At 37.9% G+C, this 23746-nt stretch overlaps 1 protein-coding gene across 1 annotated transcript; it reads left to right on the top strand.

Moving 5' to 3' along the window:
* Positions 1–19468, top strand: GABRD (gamma-aminobutyric acid type A receptor delta subunit). Its single transcript, XM_026085656.1, has 9 exons — positions 1–70; positions 10473–10585; positions 11176–11243; positions 12176–12396; positions 13361–13443; positions 15744–15881; positions 16810–16965; positions 17551–17762; positions 19044–19468. The coding sequence occupies exons 1-9, from the start codon at positions 3–5 to the stop codon at positions 19341–19343; spliced, it is 1359 nt and encodes a 452-aa protein (XP_025941441.1). The 5' UTR covers positions 1–2; the 3' UTR covers positions 19344–19468.
* The last annotated feature ends 4278 nt before the right edge of the window (positions 19469–23746 follow it).

The following is a 23746-nucleotide window of genomic DNA, read 5'->3' as shown; positions in this document are numbered from 1 at the left end:
AAATGGAATTTCTTACCTGGCTTTTTCCTACCTTGGTTCTACTGTGCACCCAACAGCACAGGTGTATCAGGTAAGAATACATCTTACAATTCTTTCTTAGAGCAGCCTTAGGACAGCTTTTCTTTACGTGTGGGTGGCATGAAAAAATGCCAGGTTTGTAGCTGTTACTCTTTTCCCTGCTCCTAGCTCCCACTCCCACTTTTGCCCGCAGATGGTCTCCATTTAAGGGCTACAACTGCCTGAGTATTCAGTAGGAAAAGGGGGTCTTGACTGAAGAGTTTCCTCCAAGGTGCCCTATCCCTTTTTTTCTAGGAGAGGATGCACTTCTGCCAACTGAGCTGCAGTGTCTTGGGTTAATCTAGGGGTATGTTTTTAACAGGATGCCTATGGAAGCCTTTTCCTGAGGGGCACTTTAAATTGGGGGTAATCACGTTTTGTAATGGCACTGCACATCCTAGGGCAGCCTCACCTCCTTTAAACAGCTCTGTAGGGGGCCTGGTTGGACAAGAAACCCTTTTATAAAACCCAGTACAACCACTGGGGTACTAACTGAACATCTTTGCCTACTGCCTTCATAGACATTATTTAAGAAAACTCCAAATGTAGACATTCCTCTGCTAATGGGTTCATTAAGTCTCCTGGACCTGAGATAACAGAAAGAAACTGGAAAAAAGCTTTTTAAAAAAAGTTAGAAGAAAGTCAACCATTTTTTAAAAATAATAAATTGTAAAGATAAATGTTTGCAATTGTCAGTCATATTTATTCAGAAGGTGTTAGCTAGGCAACCAGCAATGTTTTCTATATATTCTCTACAGATCTGGAGGCTGTATGTGGAGAAAGCTTGCCATGATTATGCAATGAAAACAGAAGGGGGAGGAAAAAAGGAACTTGGTGCATGTAAAAACATGCCTACATCATCCAGAGTAGAGATGGCTGTGGTATTAAAGAGGTCTCCCTCTTTATTTTATAGATATTGTTAATAGTTTCAGAGGGGTATTAGAAGCAAAGTGATGATTGTAGTAAGACATAATACTGCTGTTCCAGTTTTTGAAATTAATTAGTGAGATCTGATTATTTCATTGGAAAGGAAAAGGATCTTGGATTAGAGGAAGTGTCAAGACAAGTGCTCTTATTCAGGACCTGACTTAATGATTTGTCTATGACCTTGAGCCTGTTATTCAAGGCCAGATCCTGACACCTTCATGCTCTCATGTGATCCAGTATTTAATTGAAGGCAGAGAAGAAGATACTGTTTATGATCTAAAGGCATCAAGACCTGGCCCATAATTTCAATGAATCTGTTTCTTTCTCTGCACTTTGGCTAGCATTAAGTATTTTGGTTGAAAAGCACCGTTTCAGTACAAAATAAACAAAATAAATTTTAAGGAACAATCAGTCTTCTCAGCCTTTGACTTCAAGGTCTGTTTCTAAGCATAGCAACTGCCAGGATATGTGCAACCTGTAATTTGTTAGATAAATTATTTTGATGTTGGATTAACTGCCTAGTTACTTGGCCTTTTCACAGTTACACAATAGTGATGAGTTGTTGTTAGAAATATATACACCCATGGCAGAGGATTAGGAAAGACAGCTTCTAGTGTGTGAAATTCAGACTGTTCAGATCTTAGTGGTTTTCCAAAATATGCCAAAGTGTAAGACATTCAGTGTTCAAAGAAAGTTGCTGGGTTTAGTACAGTAGTTTTCCAAAGATTCAGGATTCAGCATGGCTATGGCAGATAATTTGAACATTGCTTAATCCTGTAAAAGGTGAGTAACTTTGSTTCTTTGCTTACATGTGTACTTTTGATGAGTTAATTAAACAGAAATAAAAAACATTTTACTCTTGCCTGAGAAAAATTACTCACACCTACGTGACCCTTGACTATGAAATAATTCCCTTTGTAAGAACTAAGGAAGAACATTAATTGCCTTATTCCTCTTTCTTGAGTCCTGAAATATGACATTTTTGGTAAGACATGCTTTTTATTAAACCTGTAGTTCTGTGATAATAGGCAAAATTGCCAATAGCTATGTTTCTTTATTGCTCCAATTTTGTTTTCTAAATGTAATGTGATTCATGGTTATGATGACAGAGGCGTCCAAAAATGCTCAATTTGCTGGCTGCCAGTTGCATGGATTTGTACAGACAGGTGTAAGCAAAAGCATATTCAAAAAAGGAGGAATATTTCAAAGAATTCCAAAGTCTCTGGTATGACATCAGATTTTCCAAAGATGAACTTTAAAGTTAATTACTAAAATAATGTTAAGGTTTGGCAGAGGAGAGAAATGGGGAAAATATGTAGCCTGCTTCCTCACAGCATTTTTGACTATCATTTCAGGGCGCTTAAGAGAGCTGTATTTGAAGCATTTTGTCTGTCATGTATGTTATTTGACTGCAATGAATGAGCCAAATGTATACCATATGTATAATGTATATGTATATTCCATGTATACAATTAACTGTCCTTCTGTAGGGTATCTCCCTCAGCCTTTTACTTTGAGTCATGACAATAGAGAAGCTTTAACATGTGAATATATGCAAAGAGCAATTTATTTTCTGTAGCTCAGAGAGAAGGAAATAAAGGCTTTGATGTTCATAACATTGCCATCAATTAAGCCTAATGCTTTTTCAATTACATTTCGAAATATAGAACATATTTACAGTGAGTTTCACTTAGAGTCAGGAATGGCAGATGGAAAGGATACACATGCTGCCCTGGATAATCCTGGAGCCTGACAGAGGCCAGATTGTTCACTGACCTTGCTAGATATTCCTTGTCTTTTTCCCAAGAAAAAGTTTTCTTGAGTGGCAGTGACATCTGCAACATTTTCCTCCCAAAGATTATCTTAAAGGAAAGGAAATGTACTCCATCCCAGTCCTCGGTATCAGTAAAACTGGTGTTTGCATCTTCCAAGTTAATAGATTCATACTACAGCTATGTCACTGCCCCTGAAAGAATCAGTCAGATTAACAGATTTAAGGAAGAAATGGCAGATGTAGAAAATGATTTTTCACATCTTTTCTTACTGCTATACATATTTGGGAGAAGGTTAGCAACTTCCCTGCAAGTGTGACCTAAAATCAGCATCTCAGTGGCTACTGACCTAAAGATACTGCTGAGCTTTTTGTGCTGCTGCCAGAGCTTTCTGCAATGCTGGGCAAAAATAATATTGCTAAAGTTATGTCTTGCTCAACTTCTGCAGTGCACTCATTCAAACAGAACATATAGATTGTCCCTCTCTTTGGAGAAGACCTGTTAATACAGGCTAATACTTCACTTGCCTGACAAATCTTTTAAAGATGTGCTGTCCAAGTTGATTGACACCTTTCCTCAAGATCATTCCAGATTAGTAGAATGTATTGGTTCTTCAACAGCTAGGAGAAAGATGTCAGCTTGGATAGAAAGGAGTTTGGGATATATGTACTTTTTATTCTAGAACTGATAATATAGCTCTGCAAGAGATGTGTTTCTCTGCTATGTCATTTGAGATCCATTGCTGAGTTGCTTTCCCTAACTCAACAGGTTGACACAGGTCAAGGACAGGTTTGCTAAGCTAAGAACTTCATAGTTTTCCCAGGTTTAGCAACATCAATTTCTTCTCTCCTTTGTCTAGTATGCAAGAGAACTAGCTTTTTTTTTCAGTTTAAACAACAGTAATCTGTTTTCCTCTGCTAACCTCCAGCCCTTTTGAAGTTCTCATAACGCTGAAATTCCAGATTTGGATTGATGTAAATATATTCTCTGAAATATCTGCTTGAAATGAGATGTATCTAGAGTGAGAGTGGAGATTAAGAAACATTTTCTTCAGCTTCAAGTTTGGAAAAGACTTCCAGAGTGATATTTGTACTCATGAATATGTTGCCATTCAGTCAGCTAGGCACCTCTCTCTAGCCTGGTGCAAAGTAAAGATAAGGTTTTTGATGAGCTGCTAAGCCCCTTGAATTTTACAAGTCTATAGCTTGCTTTTATAAAGTCCCTTTCTTACCAAAACAAGCTTTACAGAAGCTTACATCAGGAAATGAAGTTGGTGAATCAACTAATAATAGTTTCCTTTCTCTTCATCTTTATTGCTTGTATTATAAAAAGTTAATCCCTTCCAAAATGTGTTTTCTATGCTGGTCTTCCTTTTTTTCAGGTAAAATACATGAATAATATTTTAGGCCACATATAATCCCTACTTCTTATCAAGGATGAATGAAAATCTACAGTCATCTTTCCCATAACTCTAATGCACTGAATTTGATGTTCAAAATTCTAAAGGGATGCTCAATGGAGTTATCAAAAATTGGCTTGTAAATTTCCATGAAATTAAAGGCATACTTTCCAAAGTCATCCTTCTTGACTGAGGACTGCAATACTATCAGCTAATAGTCACACTTATATTTTCAACAGATAAAAAAAAGAACTAAAAAGATTATATGTAGAATAATATTCCTGACTTCATTGTTTCTCTTCTTCAATATTCTTCAGGGAGATAAAAGAGGGGAATGGGGGATTTCTACTGTGCTGGAGGACCTAGGCTGATTTTAGCCCTGAAGAGCTCACTTCACATGGACAAGAGAAGAACGTGGGCCCATTTACACCATACTGAATCATACACCCAAGCAGTTAGCCCCTGCTACATTATTCCTTATGACTGTACTTCTTCCCTTTACTCCATTATCCTCTATGCCAGGCTGACAAAATATAATTTGAAGAATATGGTTGTTTAAAGTGTTTACTTGCCACTTGGTAATTTAAGGGCAAAATATAGGTTCTTCATGAGAAGCCTAATATTAGCAAAATAGTGATCTTAGTGATCACTGTAAATCAAACTGTGGGTTATTCTGATTCACATATTCTCTTTGAGTGTCTGGAAGTCATGCTGTGAGCAGCATGCTAGTGTATGAGAATGATAGTAACTGAGTAAGAGTAATTTTGTTGCCCATTTCAAAAAAATTTAAAAGTGGACCAGTAATAAAAACATCAAAAAAGAAAATCTAGCCATAGAATTATTTCAGCTGTAATATTTTAATATCCTCCACAGGCATTAAGTGGATATAGTTTCACTAACTTCAACAAATTTGTTACACTGATGATTTGACCCTAAGGCTTTATTAATAATAGAAACAAGATCTTTTTTAATTGTGTCATGGATATTTAAGTAAAACTCCCTCTAGATTGTAATCTGCTGAAAATGCATAGCAAGCTGTGGCCCACAATTTTTAACCCAACACCCTCATTTTAGCTTCCTTTTAGCTCTATGTTTCTCCTTAATRCCATTACAATAGAATACTGACACAGGATAATGATATGTTATTGTCACATTCTGTAAAGGCTTTTATGAAAAATAAATGTCAAGGGAAAAGACATGATTTTATTTTTCAAAAAAGAAAAAAAAGATGAGCCTCCTAACAGTTCTTATAATGACATTACTTCTTGCATAGCAAGTGACTGATCATGAGTCAGTTATCTGGGGATGAGTTCTTGACGTACGCATGTAGTAACATCTAATGTGAAAGGGGAGCAGCAAAATTTGTTTCTACTATTTTTCTCAGGTTGAGTACTCATAAATATACACGGTATTCTGATTGTACAAAAACTTGTATCCAGCACTTTCAAAGTATTGTGTGTGCAGTAAACACAGGCTAGATCCTCCTATCCTCATAGATCAGCCTTGCAAGACGAGCCATTACAATACAGCCACCTTTGACCTGAATATTATTTTGTTTAAAAACACTGTACAGAACTTGGCTGCAATTTTAGCAGCAAGAGGTGAAAAGTACCATCTTCAAAAGAAAATGTAAGGAATTTTTAAGCAGATAGAGTATAATCATTCAAGTATACTCCAGTTATTTATTGTATTTAGGCAAAGACACAAAGTATTATTCTTTGCCTATAAAAGGGGTTCAGATATTTTACTGATCAGGAAAACCACTATATATCTATGGCTGAGACTTACAATTTACAAAGAAGTACATTTAAAAAAAAGTACTTTCAAGATAGTCCCATATTCTCTAATCTGCCCAAGTCTTAATTTCAAAAATTCTTTGTGTTCTGCATTAACTGATAGCCTTACTATTTCCAAGACTAGGGTAATAAATGTAAAAGAAAATAAATGAAAGAATTTCTGAACTGCAATGTTTGATGGTACTGCAGAAGAAAGCTAGATCTTAGTACCTGGATTTTGCTAAGTATTACAAAACCATGATTTTATTTATGTAAATATAGAGAGTTGGATGATTGAAAGACCGGGACATAAGAAACAGCAGTCTGACAGAAAGAAGTGTTTATATAGTTGATGAGAGTCAATAAAGAAATAAAAACCCCTGTCAACATGATGTAATACATCATCAATACACTTGCTTAAATCAATTATGTTATTCCAATTTATATAGCTGAGTCTTCCTTACTCAGAAGAGGTACAGGAACATGAGAAATATGTGAGATAAGTCATTTGGAGAAATATGTGAGATAGTCATTTGAGACAAATGTACAGCAATATACTTGTGGAAGGGAAACATTAGAAATGCAATTTTATATATATCCTCAGTTTTAACATTTTCCTGTGAACTAATGAAATTTCAATTTGGAGCAGTGTCCCTGTACTTTAAGGTCACTTAAGCTTTCACAACTCTGTTAATGCAATTTGTCAGTGTCTCTGCAGCTCAGAACTTACATTCATACATTGTTACCCCAGAACTCCTCCCTCATATAATTAAGTCCATACACATGGGCAAGAATATCATCACTAGGGCAATCAAAGATGACTCTTCCAGCCCACTGTGAGAAAAGGAGTTGGTTATTTGTAGTAGGATATACTGCTACTGTGGTGACAATAACTGCACATGCTGAGCTGAATGTCAGCATTGGCATATTTGGGGGAGAAAAATGTGTGCTTTATGTGGGTCAATGTCACATAAACAGTCTAAGAAAGTTATGCAAGCCCCAAATCAGAATATTTTATGGTATATTACTCTGCAGTCTTTCATCAATATTTAACAAGTTTATCTTCTGTTACTAGTGATATATATGTATGTATGTATGTATGTATGTATATATCTTAAATGCCATATTTATTGCAGGGCTCAGTGGAAGCTGCTGAAGTAGTGCTCAGACAGCTCTAATACGGTACTTGCGTTCAGATGTATGTCTCTCTCAGATCACTGGCAAGCATTCCCTTTGCAAACAGGTGTGGTAGAAATTGTCATAGTTCTTCATTTTTCTGTTTCTGTCACCTCAGTCACAGTGCTGGAGGATAGGGCAAGAGGGATTATGTGAGCAGGCATATATCTGCTTTGAATGAAGTCTGCCAGGTCAGTTTAAGCAGTTAATGAAGGCAGTTTGAGCTGGCCTTTGTTTATAAGAGATTAGGGAATATCCACATAATTCCTTGTACCAGCAGGGTTGAGGGGCTGGTATCTGCAAAGTGGTGGAAAATGGCAACAAGAAGCAGTGCAAATGTCTTCAAGGAGCATCTCTAGATCAGGAAGAAGCATCTGCATACCTACCACCCGAGAGATGGAGGTTTATCTCTGGCAGCTCTGACAGTGAGCGTGTTACCTCCCCGACAAAATCCACTGCCTGCTTGGTGGATCACTCAGGTTCCAAGAGTGACTGAAAAAGGATGTGTGCATTATGGCATCCCTCCTTCCCACAGCAAATTATGCTGTCTGCATTCCTACAAGCTCCAGAGTTGAGGACAGATGTCCAGACACCTGCACTGCCTCATGCTGGCAAGTGGAGAACAGCACGAGCAGGTGAGCTGGAGACCTCCCAGCATGATGGGCCCTATGTGCTCGAGGATTTAGGGCATCTGTGGGAAAGCAGAGAGAGCTATTCTCCCGACATTTCTAGGATCATGAAGCACACCTCGTGTTCTAGAGAATAGCCAGATCTTTCAGGTTCGCCACTATGGGCAGCTCCTCGCAATGCAGAACCATAGGCTGCTCCTTGAGGTTAGTAGGAGGTTCCTGAATTGCCAGGACCATAGACAGCCACCCCTTTGGTGCACCACCACGAAAACGACGGAGGCTTTTCAGAACAATGGACAACCTCCCCCCCGCCCTTTCCCCGGAGGTTCAGCGCCAGGATCAGCTCCCGCCGAGGCTCACAGCTATGGACAACGCCCTTAAGTTTCAGGGCCGAGGGAGGCTTCCTGCCAGTTCAGGACCGTGGGGTTGCCCCTTTCTGTGGTTCAGGCTGTTTCCTGCTGTTTCTTTCACCTTGTAAACTTTTATCTCATTTTTGACCATATCTTGTCAGTTTACAGGTGTTTGTATACCTTCTATTTTGCCTTGTTTTTCATATTTCTGAGGGCCAATGGTACTTTTCACAGTATCAAAGATGTTAAAGCCAAATTCCAGCTGTGTCATTTTTACTCTTTTGTTGTCACATTTGAAAATATACCTCCCTTCTTGATCTAAACTGTTCCACAATGATGCTAGGAGCTACCAGACAGCTGCTGTGTTCTGCTACCCAGATAGCTGCATTTTAGAATCCACCAGATGCATTGTATGCAGTATATAAAGTATCTCAGGCTCTTCTGAAATTTCTTTAAACGGAGGGAGCAATTCTTCCCATTGGCTTTCTCTCTTTTTCTTTTTATTTAGTGATTGAATGGGTGTCATATTCTTTATTTTACTTTCATGGTTGACGTTACGGGAGAGAGGTCACTAAAACATTTCAAGTCCATTCACTTTTCTGTAATACTTACTTAATTCTTTATCCTTCTTTGTCCATCTCAGAGCCTTTCACAAAACAGAGCTAATTACAAAATCTTTAGACATTTTCAAATGAGCCTGAAATTAAGTTTCCATAGATTCTCTAACAATCAAAGCACATCGATAAAATACAGTTCTTGTCACTTCACTGACAGGGAATAACAATTTTCAGGTGAGTAAAGCATGCTGAWAACATTTTGATGATTTAGACTTTTACAATTTATTGTTCTTAGTTTCACTCAATGCATAGGAAATCCCTATCATCTGTAAGATGTTCTTCAGCTACACTAACTTAGACAGAAAAAATAGTGATCTCACTTTAACAGCATTACTGGAGAGCTACAGACTTCTAAGCTTGAAATATTCCCCTGAGTTTCCAGTCTTGCTCCACTTGCTTTTTCATTCATTTGTTCATGTCAACAGGAAAATGAACACCAAGTATTTTTAAACTTTGATTTTATTTTTGCAGGGGAAAAATGCTAAAAAATTGTGTGCTTTTGGGCTTGTATCTCAGAAACAGGCCATAGTCTTGCCTGAAATAAGTTTTGATTTAAACAGAAACATCTGACCTGAACATTTGATTTAATCAGAAACATTAAGGGCTAGATGAGCAGACAGTGAGGTGGACTGAAAACTGGCTGAATGGCAGAGCTCAGAGGGTTGTGATCAGTGGTGCAAAGTCTAGTTGGAGGCCTGCAGCTAGCAGTGTATGCCAGGGGTCAATACTGGGTCGAATCCTGTTCAACTTATTCATCAGTGACCCAGATGAAGGGACAGAGTGCACCCTCGGCAAGTTTGCTGATGATACAAAACTGGGAGAAGTGGCTGAAACACCAGAGGGCTGTGCTGCCATTCAGAGAGACCTCGACAGGCTGGAGAGATGGGCAGAGAAGAACCTCATGAAGTTCAAAAAAGAGAAGTGCAGAGTCCTGCATCTAGGGAGGAATAACCCCATGCACCAGTACAGGGGCTGACCTGCTGGAAAGCAGCTCTGCAGAGAAGGACCTGGAAGTCCTGGTGGACAACAAGTTGACCATGAGCCAGCAATGTGCCCTTGTGGCCAAGACGGTCAATGGTATCCTGGGCTGCATTAAGGAGACCATCACCAGCAGGCTGAGGGAGGTGATCCTTCCCCTCTACTGAGGCCTGATGAGACTGCATCTGGAGTACTGTCTCCAGTTCTGGGCCCCCCAGTATAAGAGAGATATGGAGCTACTGGAGTGAGTCCAGCAAAGGGTCACTAACATGATTAAGGGACTACAGCACCTCTCATATGAGGAAAGTCTGAGAGAGTTGGTGTAAGAGGATAGGGCCAGATTCTTCTCAGTGGTGCCCAGTGACAGCACAAGAGGCAACAAGCATAAACTGAAACACAAGAAGTTCTGTCTGAATCTAAGGAAAAATTTATTTACTGTGAGGGTGACAGAGCACTGGAACAGGTTGCCCAGAGAAGCTGTAGAGTCTCCATCCTTGGAGATGTTCAAAAGCCATCTGGACAGGGCCCTAGGCAACCTGCTCTAGGTGACTCTGCTTGAGCAGGGTGGTTGGACTAGATGATCTACAGAGGCCTCTTCCAACCGTGATTCTGTGATCTGAAATGGTCTTCCTATCTATACACAGTATTCTTCCGCTAAATTACCAGTCCTGCTGAATTGATTATACTGTAGGTGGTCTCTGGTGTGAAAGAGGCTAACGTCTTCCATTTTCTGTTATTTTTCTTTTTCTAAAGATGGCCAAGTTTTAAAAAATACTTATTCTCTTTACCTAGAGCTATGAATGACATTGGAGATTACATAGGTTCCAACATCGAAATATCCTGGTTGCCGAACCTGGATGATTTGATGAAAGGGTATGCACGTAATTTCAGGCCTGGGATTGGAGGTGAGACTTCAAGAATTATGTTTCTGTTATTTCTGACAATCCTACTACTCTCTGACGTTTATGTGAATTTCATCCTCTACTTGATTAAAGGGTTGTGGTTATCTTGTACTTGGATACTGGAAATAATAAAGATGAACAATTTGCTTGTTGTGCCACTCGAAAATTTTTTTTACAGTACAACACAATTAGAAATGCACTCTTCCTGCCAATACACCTCTTCAACAATATCTAAACCAAAGTCATTTTGAATCACATTAAGTGATGAAAATCTCTGCATTTGCTTGAAGTCATGGTGTCTTAAACTAGACGACATGATTTCCAGCATGAATTCCATAGTTTTCAATAGTTGTGATTGTACCTCATTTCCTTTATAGCTGAAGAGAGGTGTTCTGTTGAGACTTGAGGACACACTATGTAAAAGATTGAAATTTCTTGCTCTAAGGAAGATTTTATTTGGAAAATGCAATATGCCATGGAGAACACTTTAATGAATTTACTCCATATGAAAGAATTAAGAATCTTAGATCATCTATATTATTATTACCTCACTGTGATGATATCTGTCACCCCATTCTAACATTTTTTCTCAGGTCCTCCTGTTAATGTTGCTCTTGCAATTGAAGTAGCCAGCATTGACCACATCTCAGAAGTTAACATGGTATGTTGTCAGTTAAATACCAACTTGTGAACATCTGTATTGCAATGACAGAAAGTGCAGAAGTCTAACTAAATWGAGAGATAGTTTTAAGTAGGATATGCTGTTACAAAATTAAAGAAGGAAGAGATTTCTCAACACATTTGGAGTGGAGAAATGGTCACAAGAAAATATTGCAAAGAACAAACACATTTTAAGACACAGGCAGATTCTCTTTGGGCAGATATTGGCAATTATAAGACTTTAACCATGTAAAGCCTTTGAGCTGTTTYTACTAGACTTAGCAAGGTTAGAACTGCCCTTATTAAAGGAAAACAAAATTTTAAGAAGCAACCTCCAACTTCTGCTTAAGTTCCTTTTCATCACATATATTCCTAAAAAGAYGCTGAGGGAACCATTAGTTGTGAGATGCTTCTCCTTATCATATACAGGTCTCTGAATAAAGCAACAGGGTACAACATATTACAGAAAACCAAGCAGAGGCAGGAATTAACTGCATTTCTGAAACACAATAGATTTAATTTTAAAACCAAAAATTTGGATTCCCCTCCATCCCTTTTCTTTGTTAAGATGCTTAACTTCACCTGACTTTTTTTTTCTTTAAAAAACTTTCAAAACCACAAGTACTACTTATGGACACAAATAAGCAGATTTTCTTCATCTTAGACAAATATGCAGCTCTTGCAACATGGTATATGTAACTGTCATTGAATCACATCATTTTTTGATATCTTGGGTTTATACATGGTAAAAGCACATAAAAGAAATTAAAATCCTTGGGCAACTTTATGGTTGTCTGAGTACAAAAATATTTTTGTGAACAGGAAGCAGCTATTACATTTCCAGACTAATACAGTGATTTTTCACCAAGTCCCAAGGCATTGTCATTGTGTTTGTTTAGCATCATCTGTTAATTGTGATTTCTCTTGTCATAGGAATATACCATGACAGTGTTTTTGCACCAGAGCTGGAGAGATGACCGTCTGTCTTACAACCACACCAATGAAACTTTGGGTTTAGACAGCCGGTTTGTGGACAAGCTCTGGTTGCCAGATACTTTCATAGTAAATGCCAAGTCTGCCTGGTTCCATGATGTGACTGTGGAAAACAAACTTATCAGGCTCCAGCCAGATGGAGTCATTTTATACAGCATCAGGTGAGCAAGAGAAAGTGAATCCAACTGCACTCTCTCATGTCGGTTAACTTTGTGAAAAGACTGTAAAAGTAAGCGCTCAGTTTTCCTAGGATTTTTTCCTAGAATAACCATTAATTCAAAACAAAAGAAAGTTCTCATCACTCCTGTCAGAGATCACTTTGCTTTGCAAGTATTGCACTGTCAGAAAGGTATCTTCAGCAACACCAACGTTTTCCATTGAGCAATCACTGATCACTTTTAAAACATCCTTAATGGAAGATAAGCTTATCATAACTATTTGGTCACTAGGCAAGCAGGTGCTGAATATAAAGAAAAGATTCTGTTTTCTCTTACTGTTTCCCAAGGGAACTATGAGCCCAATTTTGGCTCAACTTCCGTGTCTTTCAAAGGGAGAAAGTAGCATTTCCCCACTTTGGAAGAGTGTTCTTGTTAGAACTCAGTAACTCAATTTAAAAGTTAATTGTCTAATATTCAGAAAATTAATTAATGAGTGTGCACCTTTGAAACAGTAAGTCCAAGTTCATCCTTAAAGTATTGGTAATGATCTTGGGCACAGGGGATGGGAGGAGATTTGACTCAGAGAAAGTCTTTTTTATCATCAGAAGTAGCTGAAGCATCCTCTGACACTAGACAAGTCATCTGACCTTTCTTCAACTTCCCCCAACTTTGGGTTTCCCAGACAGTAAAGACAATAGCTCTAAGGGTTTTGAAAATATTGTTTGTTGTATTAGTATTGTTAAGGTTTCAAGGTTTTTCATTCAGTCCTTGAGTTCTGAAGGAAAATGAAAGGTTACAGAATCACAGAATAGTTAAGGTTGGAAGGGACCTTTGAAGATCATCTGATTCAACCACCTACTCAAGCAAGGTCACCTAAAGAAGGCTGCCCAGGACCATATCCAGGTCAATTTACAAAGGTCTGCCCTATCTGAATTCTACTAATTGGTGTTCATTTTGCTTGGAACAGGATTACCTCAACAGTGGCCTGTGACATGGACCTTTCCAAGTATCCAATGGATGAACAAGAATGCATGTTGGATTTGGAGAGCTGTAAGGGCTGAGTACAGTGTTCCCTATAACCTATATTCTACTTAAAGCCTTCATATATGGTACTTAGGTTGCTGGAGTGATTCTGCTTTAGTCAATGAAATGTGAGGACTGCTTAAAATTTAGAAATAAAAGGTACAAACCTCAATTCCTTGATTCTCTGTGTTGGGCATTAGACTATGCACTTTTCAAAACAAGTTCAGCTCTGACCCAGTTCAAAACTATAGGATTTAATTCAATGAGGATGAAAAACCTTCAGTCCTACTGATGATAGATGACTGGGAACTTTGTGCTTGATGTAAAACCTGGTGAAACTGTGACAGTCTTTTCACTAGTATTAAGGATGCTTGGATAAAATCCAGTGCAAATAAGCAGAGAAGACCACAGGCAAAATTTGGTGTGCTTTTTTCCTTTTTTTTCTTTATGAGAAAACAGGAAAAGGAAAGAAATCCCTGCTCCTAAAGAATGTGATAGTGACTAACTCTGGCATAGCTCCTTAGCTTGCCTAGGCATTCCTGTATCTCTTATACAGGGATCAGTTAGAAGACTATGCATAAACTGGCTTAAGTTCATTTATGCTCACAAGGGAAGGTGAAGAATAAATTTATATTTTGTCCAACCTCTATTTGATCTATGCTCAGCATGTAATTCCCATAAGCATTAATACTTTTGAATGAAATTCACCATTGACACAAGCAGGGGCCACACGATCAATAGCAATGAATTTGGCCTTTTGTGGTTTTTATATCAGGAGCAGACTAGAAATTCTGAGGGTTCCACAGATTTCAGAATAGCAGTTTCTGAACAGATGCACTGACACATTGATGCAAGATTCTCTTTTTCTTTTTTTGCACTGACTGTTTTCTAGGCAATTAACCACAATACTATTTTATCCTGTCAAAAATAGCAATCTACAGTTTTACTTATGTAATCAGCAAATGCAGAGGCAGCAGACAATGAACCAGCAATCAGTTCTCTCTCCCAGCAAGTTCTGCAGGAAGTTTTGGTGGCAGTTGATTTTTTAATTGAATTTGAGAATTTTGATTTCAGTACAATAAACATATGTAGAAATAAATCCTCTTCAAAAAAATGAATTAAAGTAGCAAATTGTCCATTAACAGAAAAACTAACAAAGACTGATTTCCTATGGATTTGCACATCATATACATCCCCTCATACATCTCCCACCCCTCCCTCATGTCCCCTGTGCACTGCATCTCTTCCTAGCAGCAATCTTCCAGCTGCCTCCCATGCCAAATTGCCATTACTAATAGGCTGAGACGCTTGGTGATTGGCAAGCTAGCTGCTGCATCTCAGAATGGATGTGGATCTGAGTTACAATGCCTTTCTCTAATTGGATGCACTAATTTGTGTTCTCCACCTACCATTTCTTACAAAACTTGTAGGAATCTAGAATCTTTGAACTTTCACCTTTCTGTCAGATTGGTTTGAAAATGTTAAGGAAGTTCAAAGGCTGTTAGGAGGAGACTGACAGAAAGATGAAGCATAGGCAACTTAACTGCATAGATGCTGCTTTCTTATTAAACTACCCAGAGCCTAGGGGAGATGTTGACAAATGTTTCCAAGAGTGGCAATTCCTATGAACAATTCAGGTATATATTTTACTTTCCTATAGCATGCATTTTTTTTTAAGTGTTGTGGGGCTTGCAAGGAGAGACACACAGTAGCCAGTAAACTGGATGCATGCTTGTTGAGGACAGTGGGGGAATCCCTGAGAAGGGAAATCTGTTTCCCCTGCACTGCCTGACAGACACAAAGACTGCCTATCTCATAAAATCAATGGGTAAAAGTGGAAATAGATTTGCATTACATAATTACACTCTGATCTGTCTTCAGTAGGATGGTGACATTAGATTTGGTAGTTATTTTCTTTTCCAGTGAATTGCAGTTTTTGAGACTCAGATCCAGGAGCAATGGAGAGGTAAGTAGCCTAGCTTGAGTGCTACAGTAAGAGTTAATCTACTTTGAGTATGTAAATGAGCTTTTTGAGAGATAACTTGAATATTTCTCATGGCACTAACGTGCTTTGTGTCATGCCACTTACTGTCAGTCCATGTGAATCAACTTGAATTTTTCTCCCTGTTGGAAAGCTATCCCTGATGTTATCCTGGCAACACTGATGTTGCCAGGATAGTGAATTATCCAGATTGAATCTCAGCATGTTTGCAATGAGACTGATGAAAATCAGTTTGGCAGAGGAATTTGAGGAGTTCCACTCTGAGCCCTCTACATATTTAATTTCCTCCCCAAACTTTGCGTTTATTCAGTTTTCTTTTTGGCAGATGGCTACTCTTCAGAGGATATCGTCTACCACTGGTCAGAAAACCAGGAGGAGATCCATGGGCTGGATAAGCTGCAGCTTGCTCAATTCACAATTACCAATTACCGGTTCACAACAGAAATGATGAACTTTAAATCTGGTAACAGAATCTGCCTTTAATTCAGAGACAGTATCTGACTTGTTCCTACATAGGAAAACCTCCCTTATCTGTAATAGAAAATCCTTTCTCTTAAGGAATTAGTTTAAAGAATCTGTTGCGTTTCTGGTACAATTTTCTTTAGCTGATACTTGCAAAAAATGCCAACCTTTGCTGAGCCTTTGGGTAGCCACTGTAGCATATTATGACAAATCTGTAGTCCTTTAGATCTACATGTTTGAAATAATACTGCATGGGGTACCTAGATATCACTTCATAGAAACACTTGAGGTATAGCTCACATCTTCTTGACCTAATTTGCAATTTGGAATGAAGAAAGGCTTCCATTAGCCCTGATTTTATGAGGCTTATGATGTAAAGTCAGATCATTCTAATTCTATCCAGCAGAAGTCAGTTGTGTGTATGCATATCACTGGGTTTATTGCAATGTTTGTAAAAGATTGGAATAATTTCTTTCCTGCTGATTTTTCATCCTCATTCATGTATTCAGATTCTCATTTATGCTGCACATCTCCTCCAAGCTCTTTTTTGAGTTTGAAATTAACTTGGCCTTTTAAAAAATCTAAATTTAGTATCTGGAGGACTTTCTACAGCAGATGATAAGACAGTACACATTTTGAAGCAATACTGTTATTCAAGAAGACTCATGATTTTATTTTCAGATCTGGCATTGATATGACCTGAGACAAGTCATTTGACCTATTCTTAGCTAACACTGCTGAGGGAAACTAGAGTACCTCATGCAGGGCTTATGAAAACTAATTGAACAACATTCAGAATAGCTTTTTGTAATCCTTGTCCAAAAGATGGTCAAGAATGCAGATCTGCATCACTATAGGAAAAGTTATTTTAAATATCAGTTTGACTGTAATTCACACAGATTTTTTCTTTGTCTGCTTCTTTTAATCAGCAGGTCAGTTTCCCAGGCTCAGTCTCCACTTCCACCTTCGGCGAAATCGAGGCGTTTACATCATTCAATCTTATGTTCCTTCTATCTTACTAGTGGCTATGTCATGGGTATCCTTCTGGATCAGTCAGTCAGCTGTGCCYGCCAGAGTGTCATTAGGTAAAACAGATAGTCTGGGGAAATAACAAGGAAGAGTATGCTGAAGTTGTAACAATGCTCTCTAAGATACCTCATTTACCATGAAGGCACATTTATGAATACTATGTCTACATCTGCAGAAGAGAGGGTGCTTTAAAAGATTTCCTTTACGTTTTAATTTCTATCATGCTATCAAAACAGCTGTCTGAGTAAAGAACAGAAAATAAACATCTAATGATGGTTAAGAGCCATAGTGAATGAAGGCATTTGTATGAAGGAATTGGTTTGAAGCAACTGGGACCATGACAAAAAGCATTTCTAGAGCTTGTGGATCTGTTTGCCTGAATAAAAGTTGCAAGTCCAGGTGAAAAGATTTTGAGGGTTTGGACCTAGAAAAAAATGAAGCATAAGATATTCAAAGCTGCCTTATTCATACAAATGCACAGTTCTTACAAGCTTTTCAAATCCCCTAGATGTTTTGAAAATTAGAAGCCATACTATTAAAGGGCTTCTACTATGAAAAGTATTCCTCAATTTCAGATTACTAAATACTTTTATAAAGGCATATTATGAAACCTAAAGAAAGTTTCTCATACAACACTGCAGGTATAACTACAGTTCTTACTATGACTACACTGATGGTCAGTGCCAGATCTTCACTTCCACGAGCATCTGCCATCAAGGCACTTGATGTTTACTTCTGGATTTGCTATGTATTTGTCTTTGCTGCACTGGTGGAATATGCATTTGCACATTTCAATGCTGACTACATGAAAAAGCAAAAGAACAAGATAAAGGCGAGAAGGCGGAGTGGAGAGGTCAGTAAGCTAAGTGCCAAGAATAGCTTTGCAAAAGCAATCGTCCTGCATTACAACCTTTTCTTCTGCGGAAGCAAATTCTTCTTGTTCTACCCCTTTTGAAAAAAAAAAAAATTCCTTGTTAATACTCTTCTCACATTAATATGACAGGCAACCAAATGCAACTGCTGATTTCCTCCTGCAACATGGTCAGCATTATACTAAAGGAAATATTCTAACATGGTTTGTTGCTGTATTTAAGGTAGGAAATGTAGAAGAGAGAGCAAATGAAAAAGAAGAGGTGCAAACAATGTCCTGAGCCAGATCTGTATGCCTTGCACTTTGAGAATACACTTAGACCCTTTGATATTTGTCTAATCCTCAATGTAAATCAAGGTACCTTGAGTTGCTCCTGCAGGGTCAGGGTAGAGCCATTATGACAATATTGCACAAGAAGGGGAAGAAAGGCCTTTTCTCAGAAAGTATTCTTTAGCGGCTGCATATATGAAGATTCTTCTAGCTCTGATACARCATCATAAAAGGCTTCTAGCACAAGTGAAAATTAGGCCTGTAGTCTTCAAGGTTATGCTATGGAGATTACATTATTTACATGTAAGTTGCATAAGATAAATTCAGATATAATTACCTTGGATATAACTTATGTTCTAAAGTAGACACGAAGCCCAGTGAAACTGAACAAAGGAGTCCTTAAATGAAATTTCTTCCTGGAACTCCAGATGGTTTTGCTGCTCTCTTCACGCACCTACATGCATGCTAGCGATGAAGCAGAGCAAATTGATTAAGGAACATTTATTCTCACACTTGACAATGTGCAGTCCAGGCCTATATATTTTAGAACTCTCTGGGACATTGGCTATTATTTATTATTATTATTACTCAGTTTTATGAAGCTGTAGCAGATATGACTGATCCACGTTCATTTTCTATCCTACCTTCATATTCTTTCAGCTTTGGCAAGAGTCTGAGAACTGCCCACTGTCTTTGACCACACAATGGGATAACTATCTCCTTCAGATCAGTCAATTATTTTCAGTGAGGAAGGCCTGAGCATGCTGTCTCAGTAGTATCTCAATAACTGAGAGCATGTAAAATTATAACCAGAATTTAGATGTGGCAGCACAGAATCTTTCACAGTTCCTTCTGCCAATGCAACTCATAAATACTGTTCAGCCCTTATAGATCTCATGCATATTTGAATGTCAGTAGCATGGCTAGCTCTGATCAAGTACACTACCTTTGCCCTATAAATTACTAATATTGTTTCTCCTCTTTCCTTTGCAGATAAATGTGAAGAATGCCATTGTTCTATTTTCCCTTTCCATAGCTGGTGTGAACCAGGAACTGGCCATTTCCAACAGGCAGCACCGAATTCCCAGAAGCCTGCCTGGATCGTATGGCACAGTAGAAATAGAAACTGGAGAGACGAAACAGCAGCATGAAATGAAACTGGATAAGAAGAGTGGTCTGAAGTCCCTCTTTAAGCCCATTGATGCTGATACCATTGATATATATGCCAGAGCCGTGTTTCCAGCAGCCTTTGCAGCAGTCAATGTTATATACTGGGTTGCTTACACAATGTAAAAAACATACAAGCAAACAAACAAACAAGGTTCTGTGAAGACCTGCAAATTGAACAATATCTACCTATTACAAAGCCCTTCCTGAAACTGTATTGGTCCATCTCTTCTCAAAGTATTTTCCAATGAGCTTGAGACATTTCTAAAGTGAAGGAACTCCTGCAATTGATTACTATTAAAAGCAGCAGAAGAAACAATTTATTACCAATTTGATTTGATATATTAATTACTGTACTCTGCCAAACAATCCCAGCTCCTTTTGTTTCTTGTCTTAGTGTAAGACAATTTGTCATATGTACATATTTGCAGCAAAAGTGCTAATCCTAAATTACCATGTTTTTCCTCCATTTTAAAGACTGGTCAGTAATGAAGGCTTATCTCTTCATACTCATATAATTTCCTTTTTTTACAGAGCAGCTGATTACTCATTTCCACACAAGAGTGATTTTCTGTATCTGGTCTTCTGTGGGATGGTCCAGGTTTAACAGTAGTGATAAAGTTGGAGTTTTTAATCATAAAAATTTCATTATCCAAGTAAAAGGGAATAAGAGGTAGGTGGAGGATTTTTTCTTAAATTATTATTTGTCTTCGATAAAGCATTTAAAACATTTCAGTGCTCTTAGTCACAGCATGAAATAAAATATACATAGAATACAAATGCAGATACGCAAATAGAATTCTACTGAATTGCTAACGACGACTGTATTACATTTCAGATCCAAGCTAAGGAAAGCTTAAACACAGCAATGTTTATTAGTTTAATAGGCCCAAAATAGACAAGTGATTCCGAAACACACAGAAAGCTCAAGCTTCCTATGTTGGAAGAGCAAAAATTTTAAAGATGCTTGATAACAAAGGAACTCTATTTTCATGAAGGACTTTAGAATTCCATCTGCTTTTTTTTTCAGTGAAAATCAGATACCTGACTACCATATGTGCCTCTGAAAATCTCCTTTTTGCATCTGGCCCTAAATAGCTGAGGGAAGTCCAAAAATGTCATACATGGCTTTAATCTACTTTAGATGCTTTGAAAATTTTTGCCATTTTTGTTCAGAGGCTGACCTAATAGATATGTTAGGCCTCTTCACTTCCATGATTTGATAATGAAATTTGTGGGTACTCACACACACTCTAGAGCGTATCACACAACTCTTGCAAAGTAATTTTGTTCTGCAAATATTTCCAGTGACCTCAGCAGATGAAAGCAGTGTCCACAACAAATAAAATTTTCATAATTCATCCACAACAAATATATTGGGATTTGGGTTCAAATAACTGAAATATCGTTAATATAGGAAACCAATATAAGAAGCTTCAAAAGGGGGGATGTTTTTTGAGGATTTTGGTGCCTGGAAAGTGAAAGGTTGTTACAAATATACAGACTGACACAAAAGAAAATATAAAGTGAGAGAGGGAGGGAAGGAGGGAGACAAAGGAAGAGGCTGAAAGTTGGAACTGGAGGGAGCATGGGGAGATGCAAGATTAAACAAAAAGGATGTAGAGAAGAGCTCTGTTGGGCTTTGAAGATGGGGTTCTTCAACTTAGTGACTAATGCTTAATAGCTGCAATTGCAGTAAGGATGAAGTAAGCATTTGATCATAGTGCACACTGATCAATGTGTGCACATTCCTCCCGCCTTACTTCCCTGTGACACGTGGTTGGACTTCACACAACCARTGCTGAAAGACAGAGCATTTTAACACAGATTTATAACTTAAAATAAATATTTTCCAATATCACTGAAGTAAAAAAATGTTCTGAAGAAAAATAAATGATCCTGAACTGAACTATTATAGAAAATATTTTCCCATCATAAATCAAGCTTAGATTCTCCTCAAAATTTAGTTTCTCTTATAATAGGAAAACTTTCTGCCAACTACATGATGGAAGGTGCAAACTGATATCAAGCTATAATTGTTCCACTAAATATTTATCAGTCTAGGCCTGGACTGAGATATCTGGATTCTGCTTCAAGCTCTTCCCACTGAACTGTTGGGGAAACTTGGTGAAGTCATTTCACTGCACTATCTGCAACACTGATATAATAACACTGGTTTCTTTCATAAATGTTTGAGTTTTACAGAAGAAAACCCCTAGAGGAGAGACAGAAATTGTTATCCTCCAAATAAGGAAGTGCATCCAAATAGTACTTACATGTTGCTATTTACTACACTTTCTGATTTAAAGTTAAAGTAAGGTATTATTCAACTTCCATCTTACCCAGGAAGCTAATGAAACTTCACATTCCTTTAATATGTGCAGGTAATCCTGGTTCTCTTCTTCCTTCTGCTTTTTCTCCTTCTATTTTATTTTTCTTAGTGGTTGTTCCTGATGTTGTCAAAATACTACATTACAGAAATACACCAATTTTTTTCTAAGTGCATTTTGGTCATAATTGCTTTCTCCCATAGGAAGTTCAATAGCCTCTGAGTTGCAACCCTTTCTGCGCTCTCCTGAATCATTCTTACTGTTTTATGTAATGATTAAGTGCAGAGTGGAAAACAGCAGAAGATGGCTTTACAATGACTTTTCCTAAACTGGTTTTTTATGATCTTGGGACAGGTCATTGACATATCTTAAATCTCCTTTCTACCTCTTCTTTTTGCTTAAAACTGAGCTGTTTCAATTTACACCTAATCTAATCCTTGCCTGGTCTCAGGAGCAAAGAAAGTGAAAAGGTAACTTTTGGATGATGACAAATTCATATCTGTCTGCCCACTGGCAAGCAAGAAAGCAGACAAGTCTGAAGCATTCTGCTCAGCACTTCAAACAGTATCACTACAACAGCACACTTGAGGAAGGTCATAGTGCCTTTTCTTCTCTGTTACATTCATGTAAATTAGAAATAATCCTTGTTTTAAAGTCAGTGGAGAACTACTGCTTTGAGAGCAGAGTCTAACCTTTTTGTACCCACTGGTTTCTCTAGCTACTAGCTTAACACATTGCTTGTTAGGGACAGGATCTGTTGCTCAGAGTGAAATTATGGGTTAAATCCAGTGGAGGAGATACTTGCAGCAAGCTCCAGTGGAGTATTTATCGTAAGAAAAGTAATCCTTGATTTGGGATTAAAGTTATTAAGGAACAGAAAACAAAGCACTGACCTAGTCCCTCTAGCGTACAATTGCTGGTTATTCACAGTAATTAGCAAGAAGAAGGCTGCAGATATTATAAAGGCAGTGTCTAATCTAATTACTTCAGCAGTAATACTTTGTAATTTTAAATCTGATATAACTCCTTACCCTGAAGCCAACTGAGTAATCACAGTGAGTTATCAGACAAAATTAGTTGCTTCTCCATCTGGGAGACAGTCACAGGCTGCATGCTCTGCTGACTTCTTCAGATTTATTCAATGAAATTTCTATAGTTCGATTGTAGGTCTTTGAGCTGCATAGCTCAGTTGCAATTGATCAAAGTAAAAGGCGGCAGCCATCTTTCCTTCCAAACCCCAAAGCACTGAATCAGCCAGGAGACATTATGCTAGGCCATCACAATGTTATAGACAGAGGCATAAATAAAGGAAAGAAAAAAAATCCTCTCAAAATATTTCAGGCAGTCAGAATGTGCACTGTGAGCATACATATGGCAATTGTGTCCATTCCAGGAATTAGGTGACTCAGAAAACACGTGTTTCAGTTACTGTTACTGCACAAGCACTTGCAGTACTATAAGACAAAACACCTCCATCTTGAAGAGTGTTCTGTGTTTCCAGAGTCAGAAATAGAAAAGACAGATGCCAGACAACCCCCCTTATGGAAGGGCTTCAGTATAGGAGCATTCTTTAGTGATTAGAATTTTGCATAAATTTGAAGGTTATGAATTTTTGGGTATGTTTTACATTTCATTTAAAAAAAATGCCAACAATAAGGGCTCTGAATGCAGATAACACTGTATTTACAACTAAACACAATACCCTAATCAACACTAATTTTACAGATCACTGAATAAAAGAGATAAACTAGGTCTGAGGTCAAATGAAGGCTATCCAAGCTTTGGATGTGCTATACTAGTGTCGAGGAGAGAAAAAAGAACCGTGTGACAGAGTAGAAGGAATTTTTTTCTGTGCTGTACCTGAAAGCATTTGTATTCCTTTCAGTGCTTTAGAATACTGCTCTACGGACTGGTGTGTCTGTGGGAAAGAGAGCGGGATATGTGTTAATGTAATCACTGTAAATGTTGAAGTGTTAATAAAATGTAGATTATACACAAGTTGTAGCTTCTATAAACTGACAAAATAGACATTCCAACTACTGAATCACAAGATAAAAGACATTATAAGGAAAATCAAAATAACCTCTGAGATTCCTTCCCATACTGAAATTTGCCTCTTCAGTGCCCAAGGACTCATAAAACCCTACTTTGGCCTTGACAACAGAAGAAAAACTACCATTCAGTATTCATGAGTACTCT

Source organism: Apteryx rowi, unplaced genomic scaffold, assembly GCF_003343035.1.
Source record: "Apteryx rowi isolate R43461 unplaced genomic scaffold, aptRow1 scaffold_67, whole genome shotgun sequence".
Lineage (NCBI taxonomy): Eukaryota > Metazoa > Chordata > Aves > Apterygiformes > Apterygidae > Apteryx > Apteryx rowi.
Note: the sequence above shows the minus strand (reverse complement) of the source record. Positions and strands in the feature narration are given on the sequence as shown.